This window comes from Leopardus geoffroyi, chromosome X, assembly GCF_018350155.1.
Source record: "Leopardus geoffroyi isolate Oge1 chromosome X, O.geoffroyi_Oge1_pat1.0, whole genome shotgun sequence".
Lineage (NCBI taxonomy): Eukaryota > Metazoa > Chordata > Mammalia > Carnivora > Felidae > Leopardus > Leopardus geoffroyi.
The window spans coordinates 115,826,460-115,852,504 of record NC_059343.1 but is presented as its reverse complement, the minus strand read 5'-3'; the positions used below and the strand labels follow the sequence as shown (position 1 = coordinate 115,852,504).

Genomic DNA, 26,045 nt, shown 5'->3' with positions numbered 1-26,045 from the left:
TCCATGCTGTCAGTGCAGAGCCTGATGCGGGGCTCGAACTCCCGAACTGTGAGATGTGACCTGAGCCAAAACCAAGAGTTGGACGCTTAACTGACTGAGCCACCCAGGTGCCCCTAATTCCAGAACACTTTTAAGCCATTGATTCATCCATTTTTTTTATTTTAGAGAGAGAGAGAGAGAGAGCATGTGAGTGGAGGAGAAGGGCAGAGGGAGACCGGAAGAGAGAATCTTTGTTTTTTTTACTGTTAATTATTTTTGAGAGAGACCATGCGAGCAGGAGAGGGGCAGAGAAGGGGTGGGACAGAGCATCCTAAGCGGGCTCCACACTGACAGTAGAGAGCCCAGGGCGGGGCTCAATGTCATGATTTCACAATCGGGAGATCATGACCTGAGCCAAAATCCAGAGTCGGTCGCTTTTTTCCTTAAGTTTGTTTATTTATTTATTTTAGTTGTCTCTACAGCCAATGTGGGGCTCAAACTCACAACCCTGGAAGCAAGAGTCTTGTGCTTTTCCAACTGAGCCAGCCAAGCATCCCTAGTTCTAGAACATTTCCATCACCCCAATAAAAGCCCCCTACCTGCTAGCAGTCAGTCCCAAAACATATTGTTTTGTGCTTTGCCCTTTTCACTTCGTATGTTGTGAACAATTTTCTCACCCAGTTAAAATATTCACCTAAAATACGATCGTGGTGCAGGATCCTAGACCCCCGTGATTGGACACTGAGGTCATTTCCCCAACAATACTCTGGGTTTTCTTTTATCACCAAGCATTAGAGTTCATCTTAGACCGAGCCTGCCCACCCATTTCTGTCTACCAGGGAAAAGAATTTACCAAAGTTCTTTTGTTTTTTTAACTTTATTTATTTTGAGAGAGGGAGAGCACACGAGTGAGGGAGGGGGAGAGAGGGAGAATCCTAGGGAGGCTCCGCACCACAGCACGGAGCCCAACACAGGGCTCTAACCCACAAACTGGGGTGTGGCGCCCCACCAGAATTCTTTTTTTAAAACTTTTTTTTTTTTTTTTCAACGTTTATTTATTTTTGGGACAGAGAGAGACAGAGCATGAACGGGGGAGGGGCAGAGAGAGAGGGAGACACAGCATCGGAAACAGGCTCCAGGCTCTGAGCCATCAGCCCAGAGCCCGACGCGGGGCTTGAACTCACGGACCGCGAGATCGTGACCTGGCTGAAGTCGGACGCTTAACCGACCCCACCACCCAGGCGCCCCACCCCACCAGAATTCTTAATCAGATTCTGGTTTATAGGTATATTACCAAGTTCATGTGCAAGTTAATGACTCAAACCATTACGGTGTTTGGATTTCATGCGCTGTTTTTCGCAGAAGGGAAAGCATAGCAACTGCTTTCATGTGTTGGTTTTTGGTGAGAAATCCCAGGTCGTACTAGCTTTGTGTTTTCTCAAAGATACACTTAACTGTGAGGGGCCCCTGGCTGGCTCAGTTAGTACAGCGTGTGACTCTTGATCTCAGGGTTGTGAGTTCAAGGCACGGTGCCTTCTTAAAAAAAAATTGTAAAAGAAATACATCAGTGTGAACCCAGGTTTACAGATTTGCTAAGGCCATGCCATCCAGTGTCAGCAGGTGTCCAGGCCGAACAGATGATGGAGATAGTGATGATTAAACCAATACATGTAAGGTACTTTGCTGATTGACAAAAGCCCTTTATTTTCTTAGTCCTCACGAATTTCCTGTGAGCAATTCGTATTCTTTGTTTTCTTTTTTTTTTTTAATTTTTTTTAACGTTTATTTACTTTGGGAGACAGAGCACAAGCGGGGGAGGGGCAGAGAGAGAGGGAGACACAGAATCCGAAGCGGGCTCCAGCACACAGCCCGACATGGGGCTCGAACTCACGAACCATGAAATCAGGACCTGAGCTGAAGTCAGACGCTTAACCGACTGAGCCACCCAGGCGCCCCTCAATTAGTATTATTTCTATTTAAAATACGTGCAGGGGCGCCTGGATGCCTCAGTCGGCTCAGATCATGATCTCACAGTTCGTGAGCTCGAGCCCCACGTTGGGCTGTGCCCTGCTTGGGATTCTTCTCTCCCTTTCCCTCTGCCCCTCCAGCCTGCTCGTGCGCTTACAGGCACACGCGCTCTCTCAAAATACATAAACGTTTAAAACATAAAATACAATATATGGAAAGCAGGGCCCAGAGTTTATGTAACTTGCCTTTCGCTCCCCAGCTCGGAAGTGACAGAGCTAGATTTCCACAATAGGTTTATTTACTCTCAGTCCAGGACTATTTGTACATCACTCTTGGGGACGGGTGGTCATTCTCTGTCACTTTCGCCTAGTAGGAGAGCCCGTGAAGATTTGCCATTCGCATCTGCCTGGCCTTCTCCCATTCCTGGGGCTTGGTTTGCGTCTTTAAGATTTTGGCCTGCAATTCGAGCACCTGCCACCAGATGGAAGGAATGCTCTGTTAAGGAAGACAGAGCGGGCATTAAAATGGCTGTTTGTGGGGGCGCCTGGGTGGCTCAGTCGCTTGAGCGTCTGACTTGGGCTCAGGTCACGATCTCACGGTTTGCGAGTTCGAGCCCCGCCTCGGGCTCCGTGCTGACAGCTCGGAGCCTGGAGCCTGCTTCACATTCTGTGTCTTCCTGTCTCTCGGCCCCTCCCCTGCTCATGCTCTGTCTCTCTCTGTCTCTCAATAATAAATAAACGTTAAAAAAAAAAAATTTAAATGGCTGTTTGTGGTCAGTCATTAACTTATCCCTGTTCCCAGTTTAGGGGATTATTTGTATAGATAATGCCCTCTGTCTTCATTCGGATCTCTGCCCCCATTACCTTAGTGACTGACTTAGCAGGATTTCTTTTTTACTGCTGCCTTTTGTCCCAAGACGATTTGTCATACCTTCGGCCCTCTTTGGCTGAGCTGAAAAGCCTTCGTTCCTCTCACCTTGCTCTCGCATCTTCAAATAATTGCCCCTCTCCTGGAGTGCCTCGGGGACGGGTGTTCCTGCCTTCTGTTCCTCTGTTCAATCCACCCTGCGTAATTCAGCCAAATTAATGTTTGGGAAATGCCACTTTTTAACTTGTCCTCCAGAAATTTCACTCTCCATTATCTAAGGATTCATCTGGGGTTAAGACACGCCACATTCTGCCCCTGTCTTATCTTCTGTGTTTAAAATACATACACCTTGCCTTGGTTCCTGCTGTCAGTGTATCCTGTCCATCTTTAACACCTCCTTCAAATTCTAATTTCTTTATTCATCGCGTCAACAGATGTGTTTGGATGTGTTACCACGTGTCAAGCACTGTTTTAGGACCTAAGGATTCATAGTGGAATAAGGCAGGCAAAGTCTCTGTTCTCGTGGGACTTCAATTCTAGAGGGAGAGTCAGACGTCCCCTTCCCACAAAGCAGCCCCCTAATCCTCCCCCCTCCCAGTATTCCCTTCTTCAATCTCAGAACATTTTGTTTTTTAATTTTAAAGTATGATATCGCATTCTACCCAAACTGATGCATACATGTGAGCGTTGCTGTCCCGCGAGGTGCCTTTCGGAGCTGTGACGCTCTGATGCCATAGGACTTGTTCAGTACACGTAGAGCACTTTTCTTTAGGAACACCATCCAGAGCCTGCAGTATATTCACCTAAATATCCTCAGCTGTGGCAGATGCTCACCCTTTGAGGACGCATTGGAGTTTTCAAAACAGCCTCGCGTCTCCTGGCCGGGTAAATTAGCTAAGTGACGTGTGACACAGGGAAGGAGACTGGTTTTCTGACAGCTCAAAACTGGGCTCTTGAAGGAGCTACCTAAAGAGGAATCCAGAAACATCAGAAGAAGTGACAGCAGCCCTGAAGTAAGGTCACATCCTACCTTGAAGGAAGGATAGCGCTCATTTGAAAATACCAGTTCTGGTCATTTTGCCGGAAGACATTAATTGCAGTATCTAGAGTCCTGCCTGGTGGCGTTTACCGCCTGATGAATTCTCAGCTTGCATTTTTGCTTGTTTGTTTTTCCTCTTCTCCCAATTAAACGATACGTCCCTTAGGAGTAAGAAGTTTGGTTCTGTTTTTCGTATCCCCCACAATATGATCTTTGCACATAATCGGTGATCGGTAATAATATGTTGATTGTTTGATGAGACAGAAATACAGGTAGTAAAGCATTAGTTGATATTGTTAGTGTCAGTATCCACTGTAACAATATCCTGGCTGTTTACGATTTTGCAAATCAAGTTCACGTGTAGGGGGGGGTAGTACCATTCGGTGTTTTTATTGTATGCAAGAGGGTCTCCTAAAGTGAGATCCTCTTTCTGCTTGTAAAGCTAACGTTGGTATTAATGTAAATGAAATCGTTTGCCTTTGATTTGTTTGCTTAAACCTCTAATGGAGATTGATTGTGTTATGATATTAGAAGGACTTAGGACTGACTCTAGACTATTTGGAGTACAGTATCCTGTGTTAGTTTAGAAAGTTCGGGAGGTGAAAACATTAACCCTTGTTTCCATTTCTTTCCAGAACCTTTGTTTCATTTTGCCACAATTTTTGTACCAGTTCTTCTGTGGATTCTCACAACAGGTTTGTTTCCCTAGTTATTTGTTATAATGTAGTTGACATTGGCTATTAATAAATTACCTTTTTATGTATTGGACTGTAGAGAGGTATGTTCAAAGTCAAATGATTTTTTTTAATTTTTTTTCTTCTTTGATTCAACAGTTGATCTTCTTGGCCTGGCTTTTGACAATAGCAAACGTTTATATCTTTGCTTTAGTGATATTCTTATTATTAACTATCTTCTTGAAAGTTATTTGGTATGTCCTGTTGGAGTTGAGATAACCTTAAGAGTTTTCCTTTTATTTTATTTTTTTTTTAAGATTTTATTTGTAAGTCATCTCTATACCCCATGTGTGGCTCAAACTCACAACCCCAAGATGAAGAGTCACATGCTTTTCTAACCCAGCCAGCCAAGCGCCCCGAGAGTATTTCTTTTAATCAGTATAAACCGTGTTTTCCAATAATCCTAAAATAGTATAGTTTAATACTTTATCGAACAAAACCTCACCCCTTTGCAGCCTCTCAAATTGATTTTCTAGAAAAACGATCCTTAAACTGGCCAAGAAGCTGTGATCCCTGGATAAAGCCTTGGATTGCTTGAGCGTCTCTACATTTTTTGCCCTTTGTTCTTTGCCGAACGTCTGTTACATAAAGAATATGCTCTGTGTTATTTTGACCCGCAAGCGGCAGGATGGGCATGCACATTTGTAGTTTTAACCACCAAAATGGATTTTGTGTTGCTTCTCATGGAAGTATAGCCAAACACAGGAGCTGTAATACTCACTGAGAAATTTTGTGGTTAATCTATAAGCAATTCCATGATTTGGCCAAGTTGAGCTGCTCCTAACATCACCACAGGTATTAGAGGACCAAGTTTCTAAATTTCAAGGCATGCTTCATTCCTCCTGGTAGGAAGCAATGTGGTTTTGGTTTGGGTTTGTTTTTTTTTTTTTTTTAATTTCTTGGCAGTATTTTTAATTTTTTTTAATGCTTATTTTATTTTTGGGAGAGAGACAGAGCGTGAGCAGGGAGGGGCAGAGAGAGAGAGGGAGACACAGAATCCGAAACAGACTCCAGACTCCGAGCCGTCAGCACAGAGCCCAACGTGGGGCTCGAACTCACGGACCGTGACCTGAGCCGAAGTCGGATGCTTAACCGACCGAGCCACCCAGGCACCGGGGCAGTATTTTTAAAACAGTGTGTCCTTCTGAATAGGAAGTGACCGCTCTCTTTCCCTAGAACTTGCCTCCTCTTCATTAGGTGACCTGTCTCTTGCATCAGCCTTCTTGTATCCAAGACTAACAGTATTAGTTACAGTTTTCTAAATTTCTGATGAAGCTGCTTTGTCTGAACATTCAGATCACTGCTGACCACATGTTTCTAATCCCTCGCGTCCTTGGATGAACGCAAGTGTTAAAAAGACATTTCAGATTTTGTAGCAAAGCCCTAAAGGGAAATTGGCTTAACCTGGTTAAAACGCTATTGTTAATTTTTCAAACTCAAAGGGTGTTGCTTTGCCGTCCTTTGTTATCTCATGTACAAGTTGTGTGAAGGAAGGACTTCTTCCTTCCAAAGCCAGCTGAGATTCGGACCCTGGTCTGTCCGGGGTCTGCTTAGGTGACCTTAGCTCTTCAGCTCTCCACGGGAGGTGGCGTTTGGTTTCCTCAGTTGCTCAGATGATAGGTTCGTTCGCTTGACGAATATCTCTTGAGTGTCTCCTGTGTGCCAGGCTGAGTGCTGGCGATATAACAGTGATCAAAACCAAGTCTTACCCCAGCAGAGCCTGCAGTATAGCGTTAGGGGAGAGACTAAAGTCATCCAAGTATGTCAGGTACTGATAAAGACCCTGAAGGAAAAAGTAAAGCATTATGAATGGGCAGAGTATGACTGCAGAAGCCTGCTATTTCAGAGAAGATGATCTGGAAAGTTCTCTCTGAGGTGACGTTTGGGTAGAGAGCTGAAGGAGCGGAGGGAGGGAGCTAGCAGACGTTTTAGAGAAAAAGTGGATCGGGTCAAAAGATCTCTCCAAGGTGGTGGCCTGTTTGCAATATCTTTATTTTTTACTTTGACCTTGTGCTAGTGCTGGATGTAGCAACCGTTATTGCAAATGTGGTTGTTGTTTTTTTGGTTTTAAGTTTGTTTGTTTGTTTGTTTGTTTGTTTGTTTAGAGAGAAATAGAACTAGCAGGGAAGGCAGAGGGAGGGTGGGGGGGACAGAGGATCCAAGGCCAGCTCTGGATCACAGAGCCAGCACAGAGCCCGAGGCGGGGCTTGAACTCACACACTGTGAGGTCATGACCTGGGCCAAAACCAGGAGTCAGAAGCTTAACCAACTGTGCTGCCCAGGCGCCCTAATCGTACTTAGGTTTGGAGTGCCTACAGGTAGTAAGCCTTTTCCAACTCAGGTCCACATCCCATGTTCTCCACGACCCTAGAACTTGGAGAGCAGGGTATAGAGAATGTAGAAATGGGACCAGGATTCAGATTCTTCAAGCAAAAAGCAACCCTTTCTTTTATTTTTTCTTAGCGTTTGTTTATTTTTGAGAGAGAGAAAGCACGTGCATGAAAGCAAAGGAGAGGCGGAGAGGGAGAGAGAATCCCAAGCAGGCTCTGCACTGACGGCAGAGAGCCAGATGTGGGGCTCCAACTCAGGAACCGCAAGATCGTGACCTGAGCCAAAGTCCGACACTTAACCGACCGAGCCACCCACGCGCCCCAAAAAGCAACTCTTTTCTTTAGCAAAGATAATACTGGTCTTTTTCCTTTGTGAAAAGAAAACATTTATAAGAGGTTTAATAAGAAAGTATTATCAACTAAACCTGTTGGGTTTTTTGAGGGCATTCTGTCTCCTAATTATCCATCTAAGAATTACCGTTATCTCTCAGGTAACATCGAAGTATCGTAGTGGAACAAAAAGAGATTGATGCTTCTTTTGTTTGAGTGAAATTCAAGACCAAATTGCATACCAGGCCATCTTCCTGTTTGTTTGTTATCGTTGTTTTTAGTTTTCTCATTAGTGAAAATGGGATGGTTTCCGATGAAAACATGGTATTGTGTCCCAACAAACGAATCCTCTCCCTTGAGAATTAAAAGGAACAAAACACCTATTTGGAGGTACTTTTTAATTCGTTAGATAATTTTTGCTGTGTATTCTGTGTAGGAGCCGTATTTTTAATGTCGTTGAGAATGTTGCATGCGTTTTCTTGCTTGGTCTCTACTGCGGGCCAGAGTTCAGGTCCCTTCCCCTGGGCTCCCTTAGTTCCTTGCACACTCACCACTCTGCCTCCCCCTCTAGAACTTGAGCTCCTTGGCAGGGAAGGCATGACTCTTCTCTGTCCTCAGTACTTGTCACTAAGTAAGCACTCAGCAAGTGTTTTTGAAGTCAACTAATAAACGAACTAACGTTCTAGTCAAGTTGTTCCCAACCCTTTTGAATCAGCCGCCCCTATTATGACAGTAATTGTATCTTTAGTAGCCGTTGATTGAAAAATGCCTAATTCTGTTCATTTGTGTCACTAACATTTAAATGCATTTTACTAATCACAAAACATTTATATGTGGGAACATACATGTGAATATAGGATCTCATTTATTCGGGCCACATATAATGGTTATATGACAACATTTAGTACTTTGTAGAAACCTGTGGAACTCAATATAGTAAAGCGAGGGTCATAGCATACCTTAATTTTCTTTCCATTAAAAAAAAAGATCCACGGTGTCAGATCAGTCCTTTATATATGTGTGTGTTATAACTTCCAATCTCTACTGCTTCGTTCAGTTAATATTTATTGAATGCTTTCTGTACGCCAAGTTCTGTTCTAGGGGCTCAGTATTGTCAAGACCACCAGCCAAAGACCACCAGGAACACCCCTGTAGTTGATCATATTAGGTTTAGTACTCCATGCCGAAGGAAGAGTGTGCACCGTGAAGAATGGTGGGGCCTCTCAGGAAGAGAATATTAGAAAAGGCTTAGAAGATTGGGGTTGGCGCATCCGGCTGGCTCAGTAGAGCACGCGCCTCTTGATCTTGAGGTCATGAGTTCGAGCCCCATGCCGGTTGCAGAGATTACTTAAAATCTTAAAAAGGGGGGGGGGTTGGGTTTGAATTCGGTCATTGGGGAAGGGTGTGGGTGGGGAGGCTTGCTCTAGATTGGGTGCTGTCACTAAGTGGGGGTAATTTTGTGACTAAGCATTTCAGTAAATCTTACCGAGGAGGTTAACTTTGTCATTTGGACAATATTCATATTCTGTGCTCAGTGTGACTACGGAGAGGTGGTGTTCTTGTCTTGAGCCATCGTGGTCGCAGAATAGCGAAATGCTGAGTCACAAAATTACCCCCACACTAGAATTTAAGCTCTATGTGGGCAGGGATTTTTATTTACTTTATTGTCAGCTATAGCCTGAGAAAAGCCGGGCAGCCTTGTCTGGTGCTGCTGTTCTGTGAAGTTCTTCATGCTCCTGGCACTATTCTGCGATTTGGCAGAATAGCCTTGTCTGGTGTTGTTGTTGTTGTTGTTGTTGTTGTTGTTGTTGTTGTTGTTCCGGTGTTGTTGTTGTTGTCCTGGCACTCGAGCTTCTGGATGGCAGGGGGCTGCCTAGTGTGATGACAGAGACAATAAAACTAACAAATTTATAACATCGGATAAAAGGCCGTTAGTGCTATAGGAAAATAAAAAACAGGATAAAGGGGGAAATGCGTCCATGAGAAAGGGAATGGCAAGGTAAGTCCAGATCGGCCTCTCCGAGAACGTGACATTTGAGCTGATCTTTGTGAGTGAGGGAGTCATCCGGGAGGCTGTCGAAAGGAAAAGTGTTCCGGGCAGGTGCAACAACAGTTCAAAGGAAGTCCAAAGTCGGGAGTGTGCCTGACATGTTGGAGGTAGCGTGACGGAGGCATTATTGGTGGAGTGGAGTGAGCAAGAACTGGGAGAAATACGACACGCAGCCAGACAGGTAGAAGAAGCCAGAACAAGTGGGGACTGTATAGCCACCCCTTCGCAGGAACCCTTCCCCCCCCCCCACCTTTTTTTTTTTTTTTAACTTTCAGAGATCAAGGAATCCACTGGAGAGTCTGAACAAAACAATGACTTGATTTGACTTATTTTCCTAACAGAACTACTCAGGCCGTTGTGTTGAGAATAGACGGTAGGTCAAAGGCAAAGCAGGGAGCCATTTAGGAAGCTCGCAGGGTGGTAACTGTGGAGGTGCTGAGACGTGATCTGGTTCTGAACATATTTAAAGGCAGAGCCAGCAAACGCTTCTTAGTTGATTCGATGTGGGCTGTGAAAAAGAGAAGAGTCGAGGATGAATCCGAGATTCTGGTTGTGATTAATACCCAAGGTTTAGTTGCCCTTTGCTGACATGAGGGAGACTTCAAGAGGGGCAGGTTTGAGGTGAGGGCAAGTCAGGAGTTGAGTTCAGGAGGTGTCAAGTGGGCAGCTGGATACATGGGGGCTTGTCTGGGCCAAACATAAATATTCGGGAATGTTCAGCAAATGGATGGTATTAAAACCACAGGGCTGATGGGATCACCTAGAGAGTGAGTATGAGGTTCCAAACAGTGAGTGCTGGGACACTCCCAACAGAGGGCTCGGGAAGAATAGGAGACAGAAAAAATGGCTGGGGTGCCTGGGTGGCTCCGTCGGTTAAGCGTCCGACTTCGGCTCAGGTCATGATCTCACGGTTCGTGTGTTTGAGCCCCGCATCGGGCTCTGTGCTTACGACTCAGAGCCTGGAGCCTGCTTCCAATTCTGTGTCTCCCTCTCTCTCTCTCTACCCCTCGCCAACTCGTGCTCTGTCTCTGTCGCGTGCATTCTCAAAAATGAATAAACATTAAAAAGAAGAAGAAATGGCTATGGAGGTAGGAGAATCACTGATTTCAAAATATTTCTTGAGCACCTAGGCGGATACTAGGGTTGCAGACATTATGGGGGCTCCTCACTGAGGTAGAGAACATAAGAGAAAGCAGATTTAAGGGGAAAGTTAATGAGTTTGGTTTTAGACATTATGAGTTGCAGGTGCCTATGGACAGCCAGCACAACGTTGAAAATTTTGGTCTGGAGCCTGGGAAAGTCATGCCTGTATACACATATTTAGCTTTGTTTTTGCAAATACATTTAGAATCCATAGTAAATGGCCACATTCACTGTCATAAATATAGCCTGGAGAAGGTGATAGCGATCTTTGAAACCATGTAAAAATGGGTGCCTGGGTGGCTCAGTCAGTTAAGCATCTGACTTCGGCTCAGGTCCTGATCTCGCGGTTCGTGAGTTCGAGCCCCGCATCGGGCTTGCTGCTGTCAGCGCAGGGCCTGCTTGGGATCCTTTGTCCTCCTCCCTCTCTCTGCCCCTCCCCCATTCGCAAGCGTGCTCTCTCTCGAAAATAAACATTCAAAAAATATATTTTTTAAATAAAACCTTGGAAAATATTAACGACAGAACCACTGTGACACAGGCTGGCCACTGCCTATGCTTAGTTTCCTGAGGGGCTCCAGGCTTATACTTAATTGGCCTTTGACAACGACAAATCTTCTCAAAATCTATTAGTAAATATCTGTTAGAAATAGAGCTGATGGGGGAGCCTGGGTGACTCAGTCGGTTAAGCGTCCAACTTCAGCTCAGGTCATGATCTCACGGTCTGTGAGTTCGAGCCCCGCGTTGGGCTCTGTGCTGACAGCTCAGAGCCTGGAGCCTGCTTCAGATTCTCGGTCTCCCTCTCTCTGCCCCTCCCCTGCTCACGCTCTGTCTCTCTCTCCTTGAAAATAAACATTAAAAAAAAACAAAAAGGGAGATAGAGCCGATAGCATGGAAACATCCTGAATAAGATCCTTTGAAAAGGGAGGGTATATGAATATGATCTAGCACAGCATGTTTCTTTTCTGTAGTTATCAGAGAGACCTTATTTATGAATGTCCTTTACTATCACAAAAAAGAAAACGTGAAAGGATCCTCTCTTGTTTTCGCCTGTGATTTTTTTTTTTTTTTTTCCCAAACACCTACCTTTCTTTTTCTTCTGTCGTTTGTCATTTCAGCCGCTGTACGATGCCGCTTACCTTACAATGTACAACATCTGCTTCACATCCTTGCCCATCCTGGCCTACAGCCTCCTGGAACAGCACATCAACATTGACACCCTGGCCTCGGATCCCCGACTGTATATGTAAGTGGAACATAGAGTTAAAAACCACTTCAGGCCCTCAAAACCGTGGGTTTCCTTTCCTCTGCAGGTAGGAAGGACGCAGCGGCCCCCCCTGGTACCGTCCAGCCGGGAGATAGATGGCCTGTGTCCTGGGTGTAGGTACCATCCCGGGATGCGTGTGAACCACTCGGTTTCATCTTCGTTAAATACGGGTGACGGCAGCGTTTTTTGCGAGGAGTAAAGGAGGGACTGCGTGTAAGACAAGTGCACACAGTGCCTGGCACACAGGAAGCTCCCAGGGGGATGGTACCTATTAATCTGACTCGGACATCCTCCCCCACCAGAGCTTCAGGCCTGTGCTGCGCGCTTTCATGCATTAAGAATGTTGAAAACCCGAAGGAAGCCGCTGAGTGAGTACAAATTATTTTCAGGGTTTCCGTGGAGTTTCAGTGAGGGAACTGCAGGAGTATAGCCCGGGAGTTAGCGCGCGGTTTCCCGTAGAGGCTACACTTGCTGACATCCACGTGAACGGGCTCCGTGCGTACCTGTGGCCCAGCACAAAATGCCGCCCTCCCCCTCGCCTGCTGTCACGAGACCCCGACCTCAGCCTGTGACTGTCGGTGTAGATCGCTCCGATCCCTCCTTCGGAACCGCGCAGCACGTTCCAGGTTTCACCCTCGGGGATGTAGTGACTCGGGGCCCTTCCCAAACGCCGTGACCTGAAACGTGACATAATGTGGCTCATTTCCGTGTGTTCAAGAGAAACTTGAATAGGAAACCGTAGGTCTGTAGAGGGAAGAGGGACAGTACATCGGCCGCCTCCCAGCATGGCAGGTGCTCAGGCCTGAGCTGCTGGGCGGCTGCTCCCCAAATCTCCGTTCTCTCTCATGTTCTCGTGCTTGCCGGCGATCGTGTTGGGAGTTTCCAGCAGCCTCGTCGTTCATCTGAGTGCAGCTGGAAGGCCTCGCCTATCCCCCAGCATACCATGATGCCCCTGCCCTTCTTCCCACAGGGCGTAACGTAACTCCCGGAGACAGTCTGGAAAGACAGGATCCGCTCAGTGACACTCGCAGAAGCCTCACTGGCTGGCACTTGCCGGGCACACGCTGCAGGCACCTTTAGGAAGGTGCCTTCCCTGTGGCTCCCAGTTGCCTTGAGAATGTGACTTATTGTCTGTGGCGAGAGCTTGTTTCTAAGAAGCAGCCCCCTCTGTCCTCCTGCAGTTTTTCTAGGGCAAACAGCAACACGTTGCTCTACGCACCCCCCGAATTTCACATTCCTTCGTACACCCGGAAACGCTAGCGGGGAAAAGGTGCACGACCGCCGTGTTTTCGGGAAGCCCCACAGTGCTCAGTACCAAGCGGACAAGGATCAGTTGTGTTTCCATTATGAAGCTGTTCCTTATTCAAGACGGCCAGGTGACATTCTGGGTAGTATTGCAACAGGTGTGCCATTTGAGTGATTAGCTACCTTTTTGATAAATGTGAAGAGCAGTTTGAAATAGAAGCCAGAAGAATTCCATGCATAAACCCATCCTCTTTCTGCAGCTCTGCTCCATGAGAATTAGTAGCCGTATTTGACGTTCTGACGTGCACTGAGAAGATTGTGTTATTTTTTTTAATTTTTTTTTTTTTACATTTATTCATTTTTGGGAAACAAAGTGTGAGCGGCGGAGGGCAGAGAGAGGGAGACACAGAATCCGAAGCAGGCTCCAGGCTCCAAACTGTTAGCACAGAACCCGCCGCGGGGTTCGAACCCACGAGCCGCAAGATCATGACCCGAGCCGAAGTCGGACGCTCAACCGACGGAGCCACCCAGGCGCCCCGAAGATTGTGTTATTTTAACAGATTTTAAGGTTTTGATCCACCTGCTGTTTATGAAACATTATTTGACTTGCGGCGCCTGGGTGGCTCCGTCGGTTAAGCGTCCGACTCTTGATTTCAGCTCGGGTCGTGATCTCATGGACGTCACATCGAGTCTGTATCGGGCCTCTTGCTGGGCCCAGAGCCTTCTTGAGATCCTCTCTTGCTCTTCCCCTCCCTGCCCCCGCCTTCAAAAAAAAAACAGAAAAACCTTATTTGACTCATTTGCAAAAAATATAAGGGACACACCAAGACCTAAAAAGTTTAAATTGCCAAGAGGAATGCTACTACACTAGTACTTTTAAACTTTACTGACATTGGAGTCGCCTGGGGCGCTTTAAAATTATCCTAATGCCCAGGTTACACCTCATGCCAGTGAAGCCAGAACGAGGGTGGGAGTGAGGCATCAGTGTTTTTAAAGATCCCCACGTGATTCCAAGGTGCATCACCGTTGGGGAACCATTATGATACTCCTTTTGAGGCTCATCTGTGAATGAGACTGACAAAAATACTTATCCCGCGTGGTTTTTATGTGGATAAAGATGGACGATGTAGGGGCACTTGGGTAGCTCGGTTGAGTGTCTGACTTCACCCCAGGTCATGATCTCGTGGTTGGTGAGTTCGAGCCCTGTGCCGGGCTTTGTGCTGACAGCGCAGAGTCTGTTTGGGGCTCCCTCTCCCGCTCCCACTCCCCTGCTCGTGCACGCGTGCTCTCTCGCTCAAAGATCAATAAACATTTTTTAAAAATGGACAATGTATGTAAACCTCTTAACCCAGCTTACTGACACGTAAGAAGTAGTCAGTAAACGGGAGCTACTTATTATTGGTGAGGTTGTTGTTGTCAGTGGCCAGAATTTTGACTTGGCACTCTGTTGACTCGCTGCCTTCGTCAGGAGGCGATTGCAGGGAGGTAGACCTGTGGCTTCGCACGGCCCTCTGGTCCTCCAGGGACAGCGCCCTGCATTACAACAGGGTCATCACACCTGTGTGCCTTTCGCTGTGGCCTTGAAGAGACAGCCTCCGGAGGTTCATTACCCTGTGCCTTTTCCCATTTGCCAACAGGAAAATCTCTGACAATGCCATGCTCCAGTTGGGGCCCTTCTTATATTGGACGTTTCTGGCTGCATTCGAAGGGACAGTGTTCTTCTTTGGGACCTACTTTCTCTTTCAGACTTCATCCCTGGAAGAAAATGCAAAGGTAAAAAAATATATATATGTTCCATCTGTTGGTATTGTAAGCATGGCTTATCTTTTGTCTATCGGCACTGGATTTCTCATACACGTAATCTAGCTCTAATCATTTTGCCAACTTTTTCTTAAGGTGTAGTCTTTAGTTCCCACAACTTTTTTAGAACGATAGAAGTGTTGAAGTAAGCCGCCTCCTGTGCGCATAGCTAACTAGAGACCTTGTGTACAAACCTTCTAGAAGCTTAACTTGGCTGTAATTTTTAATAGCTGAACGGAGTTTTTAGTACTTCAGCATTTGGACCCCTGTACCTTTCCTGATGTTTTCTTTTTAAGGAAACTCAACCCCCAACGTGGGGCTCGAACTCAGGACCTCAAGATCAGGAGTCACATGGTCTACTGACTGAGCCAGCCAGAGGCCGCAAGACTTCGCAAAGCAGGGGCAAAGTCTGGCCCCACTCGGTTCTTGCTCATAGCGGCCTTTCGTGCTTAGAGTTGAAGGGGGTAGCCCCCGTATCTTTACAATATTCGCCCAATAGTTGAAGAGTGGGAATCCCTTTCTCTTCCTCCTTCCCTTCCACACGGGAGCACAGTGTTTTCCAGAAAGGCTACGCTAATCCCACCAGTGCCTTCCTGGCAAGCGACTACATAAGTCAGCACCTGCGTGGGGGTGGTTTTTCCCTGGCTTGTGTTCTAGGAAAGAACTGCTGATGGGGTGAGGTCTTCTCACAGCCACACGGTGAATGTCGAGCCCAGCCCTTCACATGCGCTTTCGCTGCGTTCGTTCGATTCCTGGGCTTCCTCTTCAGTGGTCACTCATTCTTTATCATGTAGAGCGAAGCTAAGGTTCAAAATGAATTCACCGAGTACAGTGACTGTGTCCACAACCTGCACAGTCAGCATCTGTCAGGGAAGTAATGGGCTCAAGGAATTTGAATGATACTTTGAAGTTCGGTACTACGTACACACAAAACCTTTCTAATTTGGACTAACAGAAGGCAGTTTAATAGGAGTCCCTTAAAATTATTAATCACTGGGAGCACCTGGTCGACTCAGTCAGTAGAGCATGGGACTCTTGGTCATGAGTTCGAGCCCCAGGTTGGACATAGAGATCGCTTTAGAAAAATGGTAAATCACCCAAGTAACTGCTGGAGAAATAGAGATCTAGGACTTTAGAGTAGGCACACGTAGCCCTTGTCAAGGAGAGTACCTTCCTAAATCTCTGTAGGCCAATCCCTTGAGCTTTGCCCACCAGTAAGAAGGGATTACATCACACGATTTCTCAGTTCCCCGTAGCTTTACGGCTGCTTCTGTGACGTTCACGTTGTATTTTAGTTTCATCTGGCACATAAATTCTAAAGAGCTGTTTCTGAAAAAGAGTTTGCCGCAAAGTAGGTGGGTACTCTCCTGCGGTCTGGTGCCACGTTTCATTTGCTCAGCAGACTTTGGGTGGAGCGCAGGGAGCTTTTGGCCCAGCGTGTGTCCCATTCATCACCCATTTTGAGTTCATGAAGGCCAAATGAATTAGACTTTACTGCACATGTCGCCATCCTTCTAAATGTTTGCTAAAGTTACAGTAAGTGTAAGAACTGTTGTCAGCAATTAAACATGACACCACGTATGATTTGATCAAATCCTTTTTTTTTTTTTTTGCTTCTGTTAATCTTAATTTTTTATCATTTTTTTAAAAACGTTTTACATTTCATTTTCTGTTTTAATGCTATACATTCAGATCTTGACAGCATTTGGTAAGCATATGTGCCATTCATTGCCGTAGTTATGGATTTATACATGCTCTCTGCTTCTCTTCAATGTGCACCTGTTGACAGTTCTAATAGTTACAGCCAAAAACTTAGGCTTTATCTTTAAGATGTGAGTCCATTTGTCTAGAGACTGGTCCTCCTTGGAGAGCTTTACTTCTGTATTACAGAGAAAGCCCATATCAGACTCTTCAGAGACACGAATCATCCAAATGCCCTGTTTTGATGAACATTACCGTTAGTGGGAATAGGGGTGGGTTTTTTGTTTCTCCGCCTTTATGACACCAGTGTGTTCCCTGTTCAGTACTACGTGAAGTAACGGAAATAAACCCCGTCAACCACAAGTGTGCTGTAGCTGTCCGAGGAAATGTAGGGTGACAGTAAGAGCCAACGTTTTGGCCTGATCTTTGGATCACATATTTCCCTAAACAGTTTCTACGGAAATCCTCAGCATTTACGCCGAAGATTAAAGTTGCCTTTTTATTTGCTTAAGTAGGCTCGTGTATTCATGGTGCGTGTTAATTGTTAAATGTTTTTCAGGTGTATGGAAACTGGACTTTTGGAACCATTGTGTTTACAGTCTTAGTATTCACTGTAACTCTGAAGGTTAGATTTTTTTATTTATTCAAATATACTTAATACCGTTTTTGTAGTACTTTCTGATCTCCCACTCTCCTGTCTTTTTTGTCTTCTCTTTATTTTTATTGCAGGTTGTTCATTCAAGTGTGAATCTTTACCAAACTGTGTATGATATTAGATATTTAGACACTTGTATGCTATTTGTGAACCATTTTTCCAGTCTGTTAACATGTTCTCTTTCATTTCATTCCGTAAAAATTCATACACCATAGTTATGTTCAAAATCTGTTGTTTTCTCTCTTCAAGACACTGTAAGTGGTATAGAGACAGGCTGTGAGTGTGTGTGTGTGTCCATGTTAAAGAGTTGAATAGTTTTTAAAACTAGGTATCTGTTTGCCAACACCAGGCCTCAAAGCAGTTTGGGTACTTAAGACAATCGAATAGATGTCCATGAGCGAGAAATGTGTGCAAAAGAGCTCAGTAGTGACAAAATTTTATATAATGTCTTTATCACTGACGCGTATCCATGTTAGTGATGAAATGCATAAAAATGTACAGCAGATAGCATACAGGGGTCATTGGCATTAACATGCAGCCATGTAGTATACTCTGAAGGCTTGCTGAATTCGACCCTTGAGACTTCCGATTTGGGACTCTCTTATCCTTGAAAGCATAATCAAATTCTTTTGATGATCGTTCCAGTAATGAACACCTCACGTGGGGTCCAAGAATGAGCATCTTTAAATGAATTCCAGTGGTCCAGACTAGAATTCTAGAAGAATGATTGACAAAGGACCTCTGATCATCTCCCCTCTAAGTTTTTATTCCTGATTCATTTCTCATACCCAACAGAGCCAACATGCGTTTGCATTTTTCATCGACTATTTCAGTAATATTTTAGGGCTGCAAAAGAAAAGGCTACAATTTTATCTCAGTTTAGCCACTGACTAGCTGGTATTCTTGGGCAAGTGACTCCATTTCTCAGTACCTTCATTTCTTCTGTAAAATGGAGAGAAGCGTTATCGCTTAGGATTTTTGGTGGGATGTGTCTCAGTGAAGACACACAGAGCATTTAGAACGATGTCTGGCGCATAGAATGCGGTCAGAACGATAGATGCTAGTTGTTGCTATTTATCACGATGATTCACAGGATCATGATTTGAAACGAAGGCCTCCCCACCTTTTTTTCACCTGCTCTTGCCTGTGGCCCCAGGGCTTCCAAGTGCCCTTCGATGTCAGAGTTGGCCTTACCGTGCTGTCTTTCATGGGTCCCTCGAAAGACGTGCACTCTCTCATCTTTGGATGGGCATCATTGTGACCTTTTCCCGAGCAGCCCAGAGGTTTATGGATGAGAAACTATAGCAGAGAGTGGAGGACCGGGGTGTCACAGCAAGTAACCAAATGGAGACACCACCTCCTCTTTAAAAAGTTCAAAAACATCCCCAGATGTTAGTCCACGTGGCCCAGCGATTTTAAACAGGCAGAACAGACCATACTTTTTATTTTTAGATTGCACTTGAAAACCTCAGGTGCCACAATCCGAAGAGACAGTCGGCCCTGGCAGAAGCGTGGAGGGATTAACACCTAAGGCAACTGAAAGTGTTACTCGTGTAACGGACTAGACCTGGCTTTCACAATTGAAAGGCGCACTACCTGGTCAGGCCCAGGATTCATTGCTACATGGCGCCGGGCGTGTAGACCTAGTTCCCTTGGCATTTAATAATCCCCGGCTGTTGTGTTGGAGCTACCTCCCTGTAGTTCGTCTCCTCTTCCTAACTGACCCTTCCATCTCCTGCTGCTTTTCTGTGTCCGTCTAGTGCCAGCTCGGCCTTGTCCGTCTGTCGTCAGCTTCTTGGCCGCCACTCCCCGAGGACTTGGGGCTCCAGCCTCCTGGATGTTCCCGTGACCTCGATGCCTGCCTCTCCTTCAGGAGTGCGGCATCTCCAGCCCCACACCCACCTGCTACTTGCTTGACACGCCCCCCCCCCCCCCCCCCACAAGCCTATACTGTAGGGTCTAGGGGCCTTGGGACAGAGCTTAGCCCTTTCTTGCCCTGGCTCTGTGAAAAGTCTGGATTCTGTTCTTTTAGTTTCCCTCTCTTCTAGTTGCCTGGCCCAAGCTAGATCCTCCTGTAGGTATCCTAAGGTATTCAAGTTCTCGAGTGGCAGAGTGGACTTACTGCCCGGTGCAGTTTGTACCCATCACGACATCTCTTGTGTTGTGTCTTTTCAGCTCGCCTTGGATACTCGTTTCTGGACGTGGATAAATCACTTTGTGATTTGGGGTTCTTTAGCCTTTTATGTATTTTTCTCATTCTTCTGGGGAGGAATTATTTGGTAAGCAGCTGTACACGTGTGAGTAATGTGTAAATAACAAAGTAGATATGTGTATATGTACATTGTCTATGCAAACGTTAATTATACTTTCGAAGCGCCGATCAGGTAAGATGGCAGGTCTTCAATATTCATGGATGGGGAGTCACTTCAGCTACGAATGCTGCTCATTTCAGGTAAGATTTCGCAGGCAAGTAAATGGACTACACGAGTCACTCAGAAGTCCTCCCTTCTAATAGCCCCCGTCCAAATCTTTCACCTTGAACGTGTGTAAGCATCTCTCTGTGAAGTGAAACCGCAAGTTCTAGCAGGGACCTTCCATGTGATTTACGGTGGAAATACTCATCCTGTGATGTTTCTACGTGACACAGTGGCCAACAGATCCGTTATTACCCATTTGGACTCCCTTGTCTCTTTCTGGGCTGTTACTGTCAATCTTGTCCCTACAGGTCTGCTCAGGGTGTGGAATACATACCACTCAGTATCCAGAGGGTTGTATCCTAACCTCACCATCTCGCTGGCGGGGGCGGGGGGGGGGGGCGGGGTAGAGGCAGACTGGACAGTGTGGCCTTCGAGTTCACGGAGTTCATCTTGGTTCGGTAGACGTTCATTTGGGATCCCTTTTGTGTGAAGCACTCTGGGGGAAACGGAAAGGAGATCAGAATCTAGCGAGAGGGGCGTATAAGCTGTGATGGGGAGAGTTAGAAGGAATGAAAATAAGTTAAAAAAAATTTTTTTTTTCAATGTTTATTTTTGGGACAGAGAGAGACAAAGCGTGAACGGGGGAGGGGCAGAGAGAGAGGGAGACACAGAATCGGAAACAGGCTCCAGGCTCTGAGCCATCAGCCCAGAGCCTGACGCGGGGCTCGAATTCCCGGACCGCGAGATCGTGACCTGAGCTGAAGTCGGACGCTTAACCGACTGCGCCACCCAGGCGCCCCAGGAATGAAAATAAGTTAGATTGTCCTCTCCTTTTCTTACTCCCAGAGGCCTAAATGTTGTGTAGCCGCTTTCATTAACCAGTGGCTTCTCTTGACAAGGATGCAGAGAGCATGGCTAGAGGAAGCCATAGGGTGCAATTCTAGGAGGACGTTCTTTGCACGGGTTCGGGCAAAATCGTGCATACAAAACACTCCATGTTATCACGGAGATGTGAGGCTGTGTTTATCGTCCCTTGAGACTTCATTAGAAGAAACTCTTACTGCTTTTGAGAAGCTGTTAAAATGAAAGCCTTAAGAAATAAAAATATGAAAAGCCTAATCGCGTAAGGAACTACCAGTTCCAAAAAGTGTAATCATGGCATATGTTGGGCACCTCCAAGAGGTAATTTCCGCAGCAGTGAAGCTGACGGAAGTCCCCGTCGTCTTTAATAATCCACAAATTAATCAAAGTTGGTTAATCAAATGTAATATACAATTGTAATTCTGCCCAGAGCACCATAATTCTATCTATGAATCCATGTAATCAGCTTCTGAACTAATGCAAAATTTCCACAAGAATGAAATGTTTCTAGCCAGCTAGTTTCTAACTCTGACCACAGACCATCCCTTATTGATGAAAATAAATCCTTCAAAAGATTAAGACCTTGTTACGCCTGTTTTCATTCATTAGAGATACTTCCTGAAAATGTAATAGTGATAAATCTGTTTTTATTTTGTTGCCCGTAGTGCTGTCCTTCAGTAGAGCTGAGTTGAGCCACTACGTGAATATAAAACTTATATTATAAAGCAACCAGCGAAATATGACCAGAAACTGTGAGAGACTTGAGCTGAATGCTGGTTCCAGCTACTATCTCTGGACACACTCAGCCCCGAGGCGTGGTGACACATCCCTCTGTGATGTGGGGATTGGCAGTGAGAACGATGATTTCTGAGCCCCAAACCCAATCCAGGAATAATACCTTTTGCTTTTTGCTGTTCCCCTGTAAAGCTCCATAGGTATCCTCAAGACAAAGAAAATTCTAGAGCGGTGAATGACAGAGTATTGTGGGTACTGTGTGGAATGCCCTGTGATGCCCTGTCACTTGTGTACTGGACGCTTATTAGGGTCCATTAACTGCCTAGAAAATGAGTCAGGGTGCCCTTCAGAGTTAGAGTGAGGGCCCTGCAGAATTCTTTTCTGGACGGTAGGGACCCTAGAAGACTTAGCCCAGACCTCCTGAATTTCTCCACCTCACTGTTCTGCTCACTTCCTCTGCCACACTCTAGTCCCCATGTACCTAGAGCCGCAAACTTGATTTTATTATGTTACATGAGAGGGAGGGCACAAACATCGATTTTTTTTTTTTTTTTTTTTTTTAATGAGGAACAAATTTATCTTCAGCGAGCCCTTTGCATCGTCTAATAAATGAGACAAGTGGTTATCTGCCCAGAGCTCCTAATCCAGGGAGAATCTGTTGTGTATCCCAACCCTGGACACTTCCTCCTCCCCTGCTGCAAACAGCGTGTAGTCTGCTGAGGCTCTCCATGCCTCGGCCTGGGGAAACTAGCTGTGCTTCTGTGTGGCCACCAAACAGCTCAGTGAATGACTTCGAATGAAATCCAGCATCCGGATGAAGGGTCCTAGATATCTGGCCCCCAAGACTGCATGTCCTATTAGCAACATTCTCCTGTCCAGCCTGGTTGGCACACCCTGGGTACCCCGTCTGTATTCGGGGATGAGAACGGTGGAGAGAGAAACTCGACTCTCCCTTTTATATTGACGGGGAGGGGGGGGGGGCGGGGGCGGGGCGGGGCGGGGTGGGCAGGGTGTAATTTCCGAATGTAGAGCACAGTCCATTCTCCTATGAACAAAACAGCTGAGGAAGTAAAATACCTTTTAGCATAAGAAGTAACCATTTCTTTTTGAGTATCTTGAAGCCCCAATATTTTCTAATGCAAATACATACCCTGCACTTGACGGTTTTAAAGTTGATTGCTTAGTTGTTTTCAGGTCGCATGCACTTTATTGTCGTTTTTGCCCTTTAGTTATCCTTTCTTTTTCCTCCCAACATTTAGTACATGAAATCTGTGTAGTACTTTGGGGATATTCTTAAAGAAAATTGTTTTTATTAAGGTGTGTAATTTAGAAGAGTCCCTTTAACTACAAAAGATAATTTCGATGACACCTCTGTTTGATATGACAGGACCTGATTTCTTTTTCCATTCTGTGTTTTCTTTCCACTCTAGGCCTTTTCTCAAACAACAGAGAATGTATTTCGTATTTGCTCAAATGCTATCTTCTGTATCTACATGGTTGGCCATAGTTCTTCTAATATTTATCAGCCTTTTCCCTGAGATTCTCCTGATAGTCTTAAAGAATGTGAGAAGAAGAAGTGCCAGGGTAAGAACGAAATTTATGTTATCACTTGATTTTTGGAAGGGGCTTCAATATCTGCCATGAACTGAAAACCTTATTTAGAGAACTGCGTCAGTTACAGCATGTTAAACCCCTCCTTACAGGTGCATCACTTAATTTCCTCTTCTGCATAAAAAGTATAGTAAAAACTCCGTTATCCAATGCAGGTGGTAAGTAGACTCCTTAATAGTGTTCTATGTGACCTTTAGCAATCCATATGGAGCATCTCATATGCTCCATATGGAATTTTAAATGGAAAAAATGGTTGTTGTTTTTTTTTTTTTTTTTTTTTTTTAGCCTAGAATTTTCACACCAGGAATTTCCACACCAACATTCCAGCTTTAACCTTAGAAATTTCCCTGTGGGTTGTTTGCAGAGGTTTTTTTGTTTTGTTTTTTGTTTCTTCAGTCGATACTCCCAATTTGCTTCTTTCAAACCTCTCCCCCTTCCTCTGATTATAGTGCTGCTTAATCTCTGTATCGCTTCTAGCCCTGTCTGTCCAGCAGTATATCTGAACCAAAGAGAACTCCCTGGATGTGATTTCTGCATCCTTACCTTCCTGAACACACTTGTAAAAATTCAGATTATTTTATGAGTGTGTTTTTAGTTTTGCTGCTTAAATCGCCAAATTCTTGCGGGAGCGACAAGTTACTACCCTCTGCCAGCCTAATTGCTTGGCCCTGCGTTGTCTGATAGCTTTCAAACATTTCTAAAAAGCCTTTCAAGTGAAAGGGGTCGATTAGCCTGGAAAATAAAACTGGCACATTCTGACCAACAGGTTAATTAAATATGTCCTATTCCTGCCAACGCTAATTCATTTTGCCAAGCAAAACCCCGTTTGTCTCATTATCCACAGCACCTCCGTCTCACAGCCCCTCCAGTGCAATATTTTCAGGAAATGGTCTAACGTATATCTACCTGACCTATTGGATCAAATTTGCCAACCAGCTGAGCCACAAAACTGGCTTGTCTGATGGGGGTTTTGGCCCACTGATTTGATAGAATGCGGTGGTTGGCATCGTGCAGTTGTAGGAGCTGAAACGATTACGAGAAAACCTTTCGCGACTAGACGCGTTAAAGAGGACCTTTCGTGATCAACAGGTTGGCATCAGCTCCAGTCAAAAGCAGTCGACTGTCAGCGGCATGAGCCACGTCGATTCTTGGTACACAAAGCCAGCCACTGTACAGTTAGGTGGTCGGAACTGGCCTTAACCCCCTGCCTCCGCATGCCTTGCGGGCAGCACTGAACACGATACCATTACCCTGGTCCACTCTTTAATCCTTCCAGTAGACCCCTGACCGTCTCCCTCCAGCCTGGGATTTAGTCTTAGGATGCGAAAGAGGCATTTGCTTGTCTGAGTATGCCTCCGTATCAGTTGACCAGGGGTAAAAACAGGTCGATATAACACGTTTTTCCCAGAATGGCTCAAGCAGCAACTTCCATCAAGCCCGATAAAAAACGGTCACTGTAAGAAATGGTTTGGTGCCTTGTTATGATAGAGAATTTGTCTGGGAAAGATCTCTGAGGTGCCCTCCCATTCTCCTTACTTGGGAGTACACTTTGGGAATGCTCCTAAATGTTTTTCTTAGTTGGGTCGGTGGAGCTCCTGCTAACTGATGGCTCACACCCAACTTCCCACTCTCAAGAGGATACAAACACCTCAGAAATCAAAACCTTCGAACACATCGCCCCTGTCCTCTTCCTTAGACCCCTTCTTTTAAAATAAGTAAGTAAAATAAACATTTTAAAAAATAAAATAAATAAAAGGGGGGCCACCCGGGTGGCTCAGTCGGTTAGGCATCCGACTTCAGCTCGGGTCATGACCTCACGGTTCGTGGGCTCGAGCCCCGCATCGGGCTCCTTGCTGACAACTCGGAGCCTGGAGCCTGCTCTGGATTCTGTGTCTCTCCCTCTCTGTCTGCCCCCTTCCCGCTCGTCCTCTGTCTCTCTCTCTCTCAAAAAGAAATAAACATTAAAAAAATTTTGTTTTAAATTAAAAAATAAATAGACACAGGCTGGAGGTGACTTTTCTATAAATTCAGTGGCCATAAAATAGAGGGATGATACAAAGCAGTCCCAGATAAAGACGTAAAACATTTTCTTTCCACGCAAACGGTAGAATCCGAACTTCTGCCGAAAGCATGCGGTTCGGCATGCAATTTGTTTGCCATGGGTTATGTCCACGATACGAGGATTTATAGTGCCTGTGCTATAGCTTGGCATGCTGGTGTGCTAGAACAACCGGGAAAACTCCCATAATCACCTTCATTCATCCAATCACTCATTCATCGATCCCTACCCTCATTGAACCAGAACATGTGTTGAACCGCCTACTGATGAACATCTCTCTTTACATCCAGTGTCTGAAAGGCTAAATGGTTTTTCAGACTCTGTGGGATTTTGAGAGTTGAAGATGAGACACAAAGTTGTGGGCACTCAGCAGCACTGCCTCCCCCCCCCCCAACCTTGTGAGGAAACACAAGAGCAAAGTAGTGCGTATGAATGCATAAAGGCCAGCTGAAACAGCCATGGCTGTCCTGATAAGTCACGTCTGTTTCCGTGAGGCCCTGTTTGGCCATTCAGAGAAGCAGAGGCCACTTGTAAGGTGAAGGAGAAAGAGGATCTTCATCGCCAGCCAGTCTGGCATCCTGGGTGACTTCCCACTTTGTGTGATATCCCTTGCTAAGGCATTGGCTTCACTTTAAAGAGCGGCCAAAGATTCTCTGACACTGGGTCAGCCTCCTGCCTGCCGGGCTCCCTAATGTGGTAAAGTGAGTGTCCCCGCCTAGACCTGGGAGATTCCCCCCGACTTCAGCCAGTAAGCGTGTTGGAGCCTTTGGACACATAGCCAGCGAGCGCCGTGCTCGTGTGGGTCTTGGCAGCCGTCTCCAGGAGGGAACGCGGCAGTGGGTGGTGAAAACGTCTCTGGCATTTGAAAAAGAAGCTAAGCCACGTACACGCAACAATTACAGAAGCGGCCTTCTGCCGGATTCCATTCAGTTCGACACACGTCGCGTGAGGGTCCGCTGTCAGCTAGCCACCGCACTAGGTGACGGTAATCCAGGGATGAGTCACGCGTGGCCCCAGCTCACGAGGAGCTGCCACCCCAGCGCAGTTCTAAAGAGGATTATTACGCAACCCTTGGGGAGGCCGGCACGGAGCAGAAGAATAGACTCCGGGATGTGGCGCGTTGTAACACATCCGAGCTATTCCAAGTCGCCACCTCCGGAAGCCGCCAGTAAAAAGGCTTGTGTGGCAGCCTCCAGCCCAGCCGGGTTCCGTCCTGACATCAGCACCGGAGAGGATCCCGCTGTCTTCGCAAACGGG

At 45.9% G+C, this 26,045-nt stretch overlaps 1 protein-coding gene across 17 annotated transcripts in view; it reads left to right on the top strand.

Annotated features, from left to right (window-relative positions):
- Window positions 1–26,045, top strand: part of ATP11C (ATPase phospholipid transporting 11C) — a 174,350-nt gene that overhangs the window by 139,864 nt on the left and 8,441 nt on the right. For 10 of the 17 annotated variants that reach the window (XM_045472230.1, XM_045472223.1, XM_045472235.1 and 7 more), the window contains 6 exons: window positions 4,489–4,548; window positions 11,556–11,683; window positions 14,587–14,722; window positions 17,010–17,075; window positions 19,281–19,384; window positions 22,549–22,702. In XM_045472230.1, the coding sequence (XP_045328186.1) occupies window positions 4,489–4,548; window positions 11,556–11,683; window positions 14,587–14,722; window positions 17,010–17,075; window positions 19,281–19,384; window positions 22,549–22,702 (648 nt within the window). Of the gene's footprint in view, window positions 1–4,488; window positions 4,549–11,555; window positions 11,684–14,586; window positions 14,723–17,009; window positions 17,076–19,280; window positions 19,385–22,548; window positions 22,703–22,821; window positions 22,888–26,045 lie in introns of those variants that run through there. The other 7 variants (XR_006711006.1, XM_045472233.1, XM_045472234.1 and 4 more) reach the window with 3 other exon arrangements.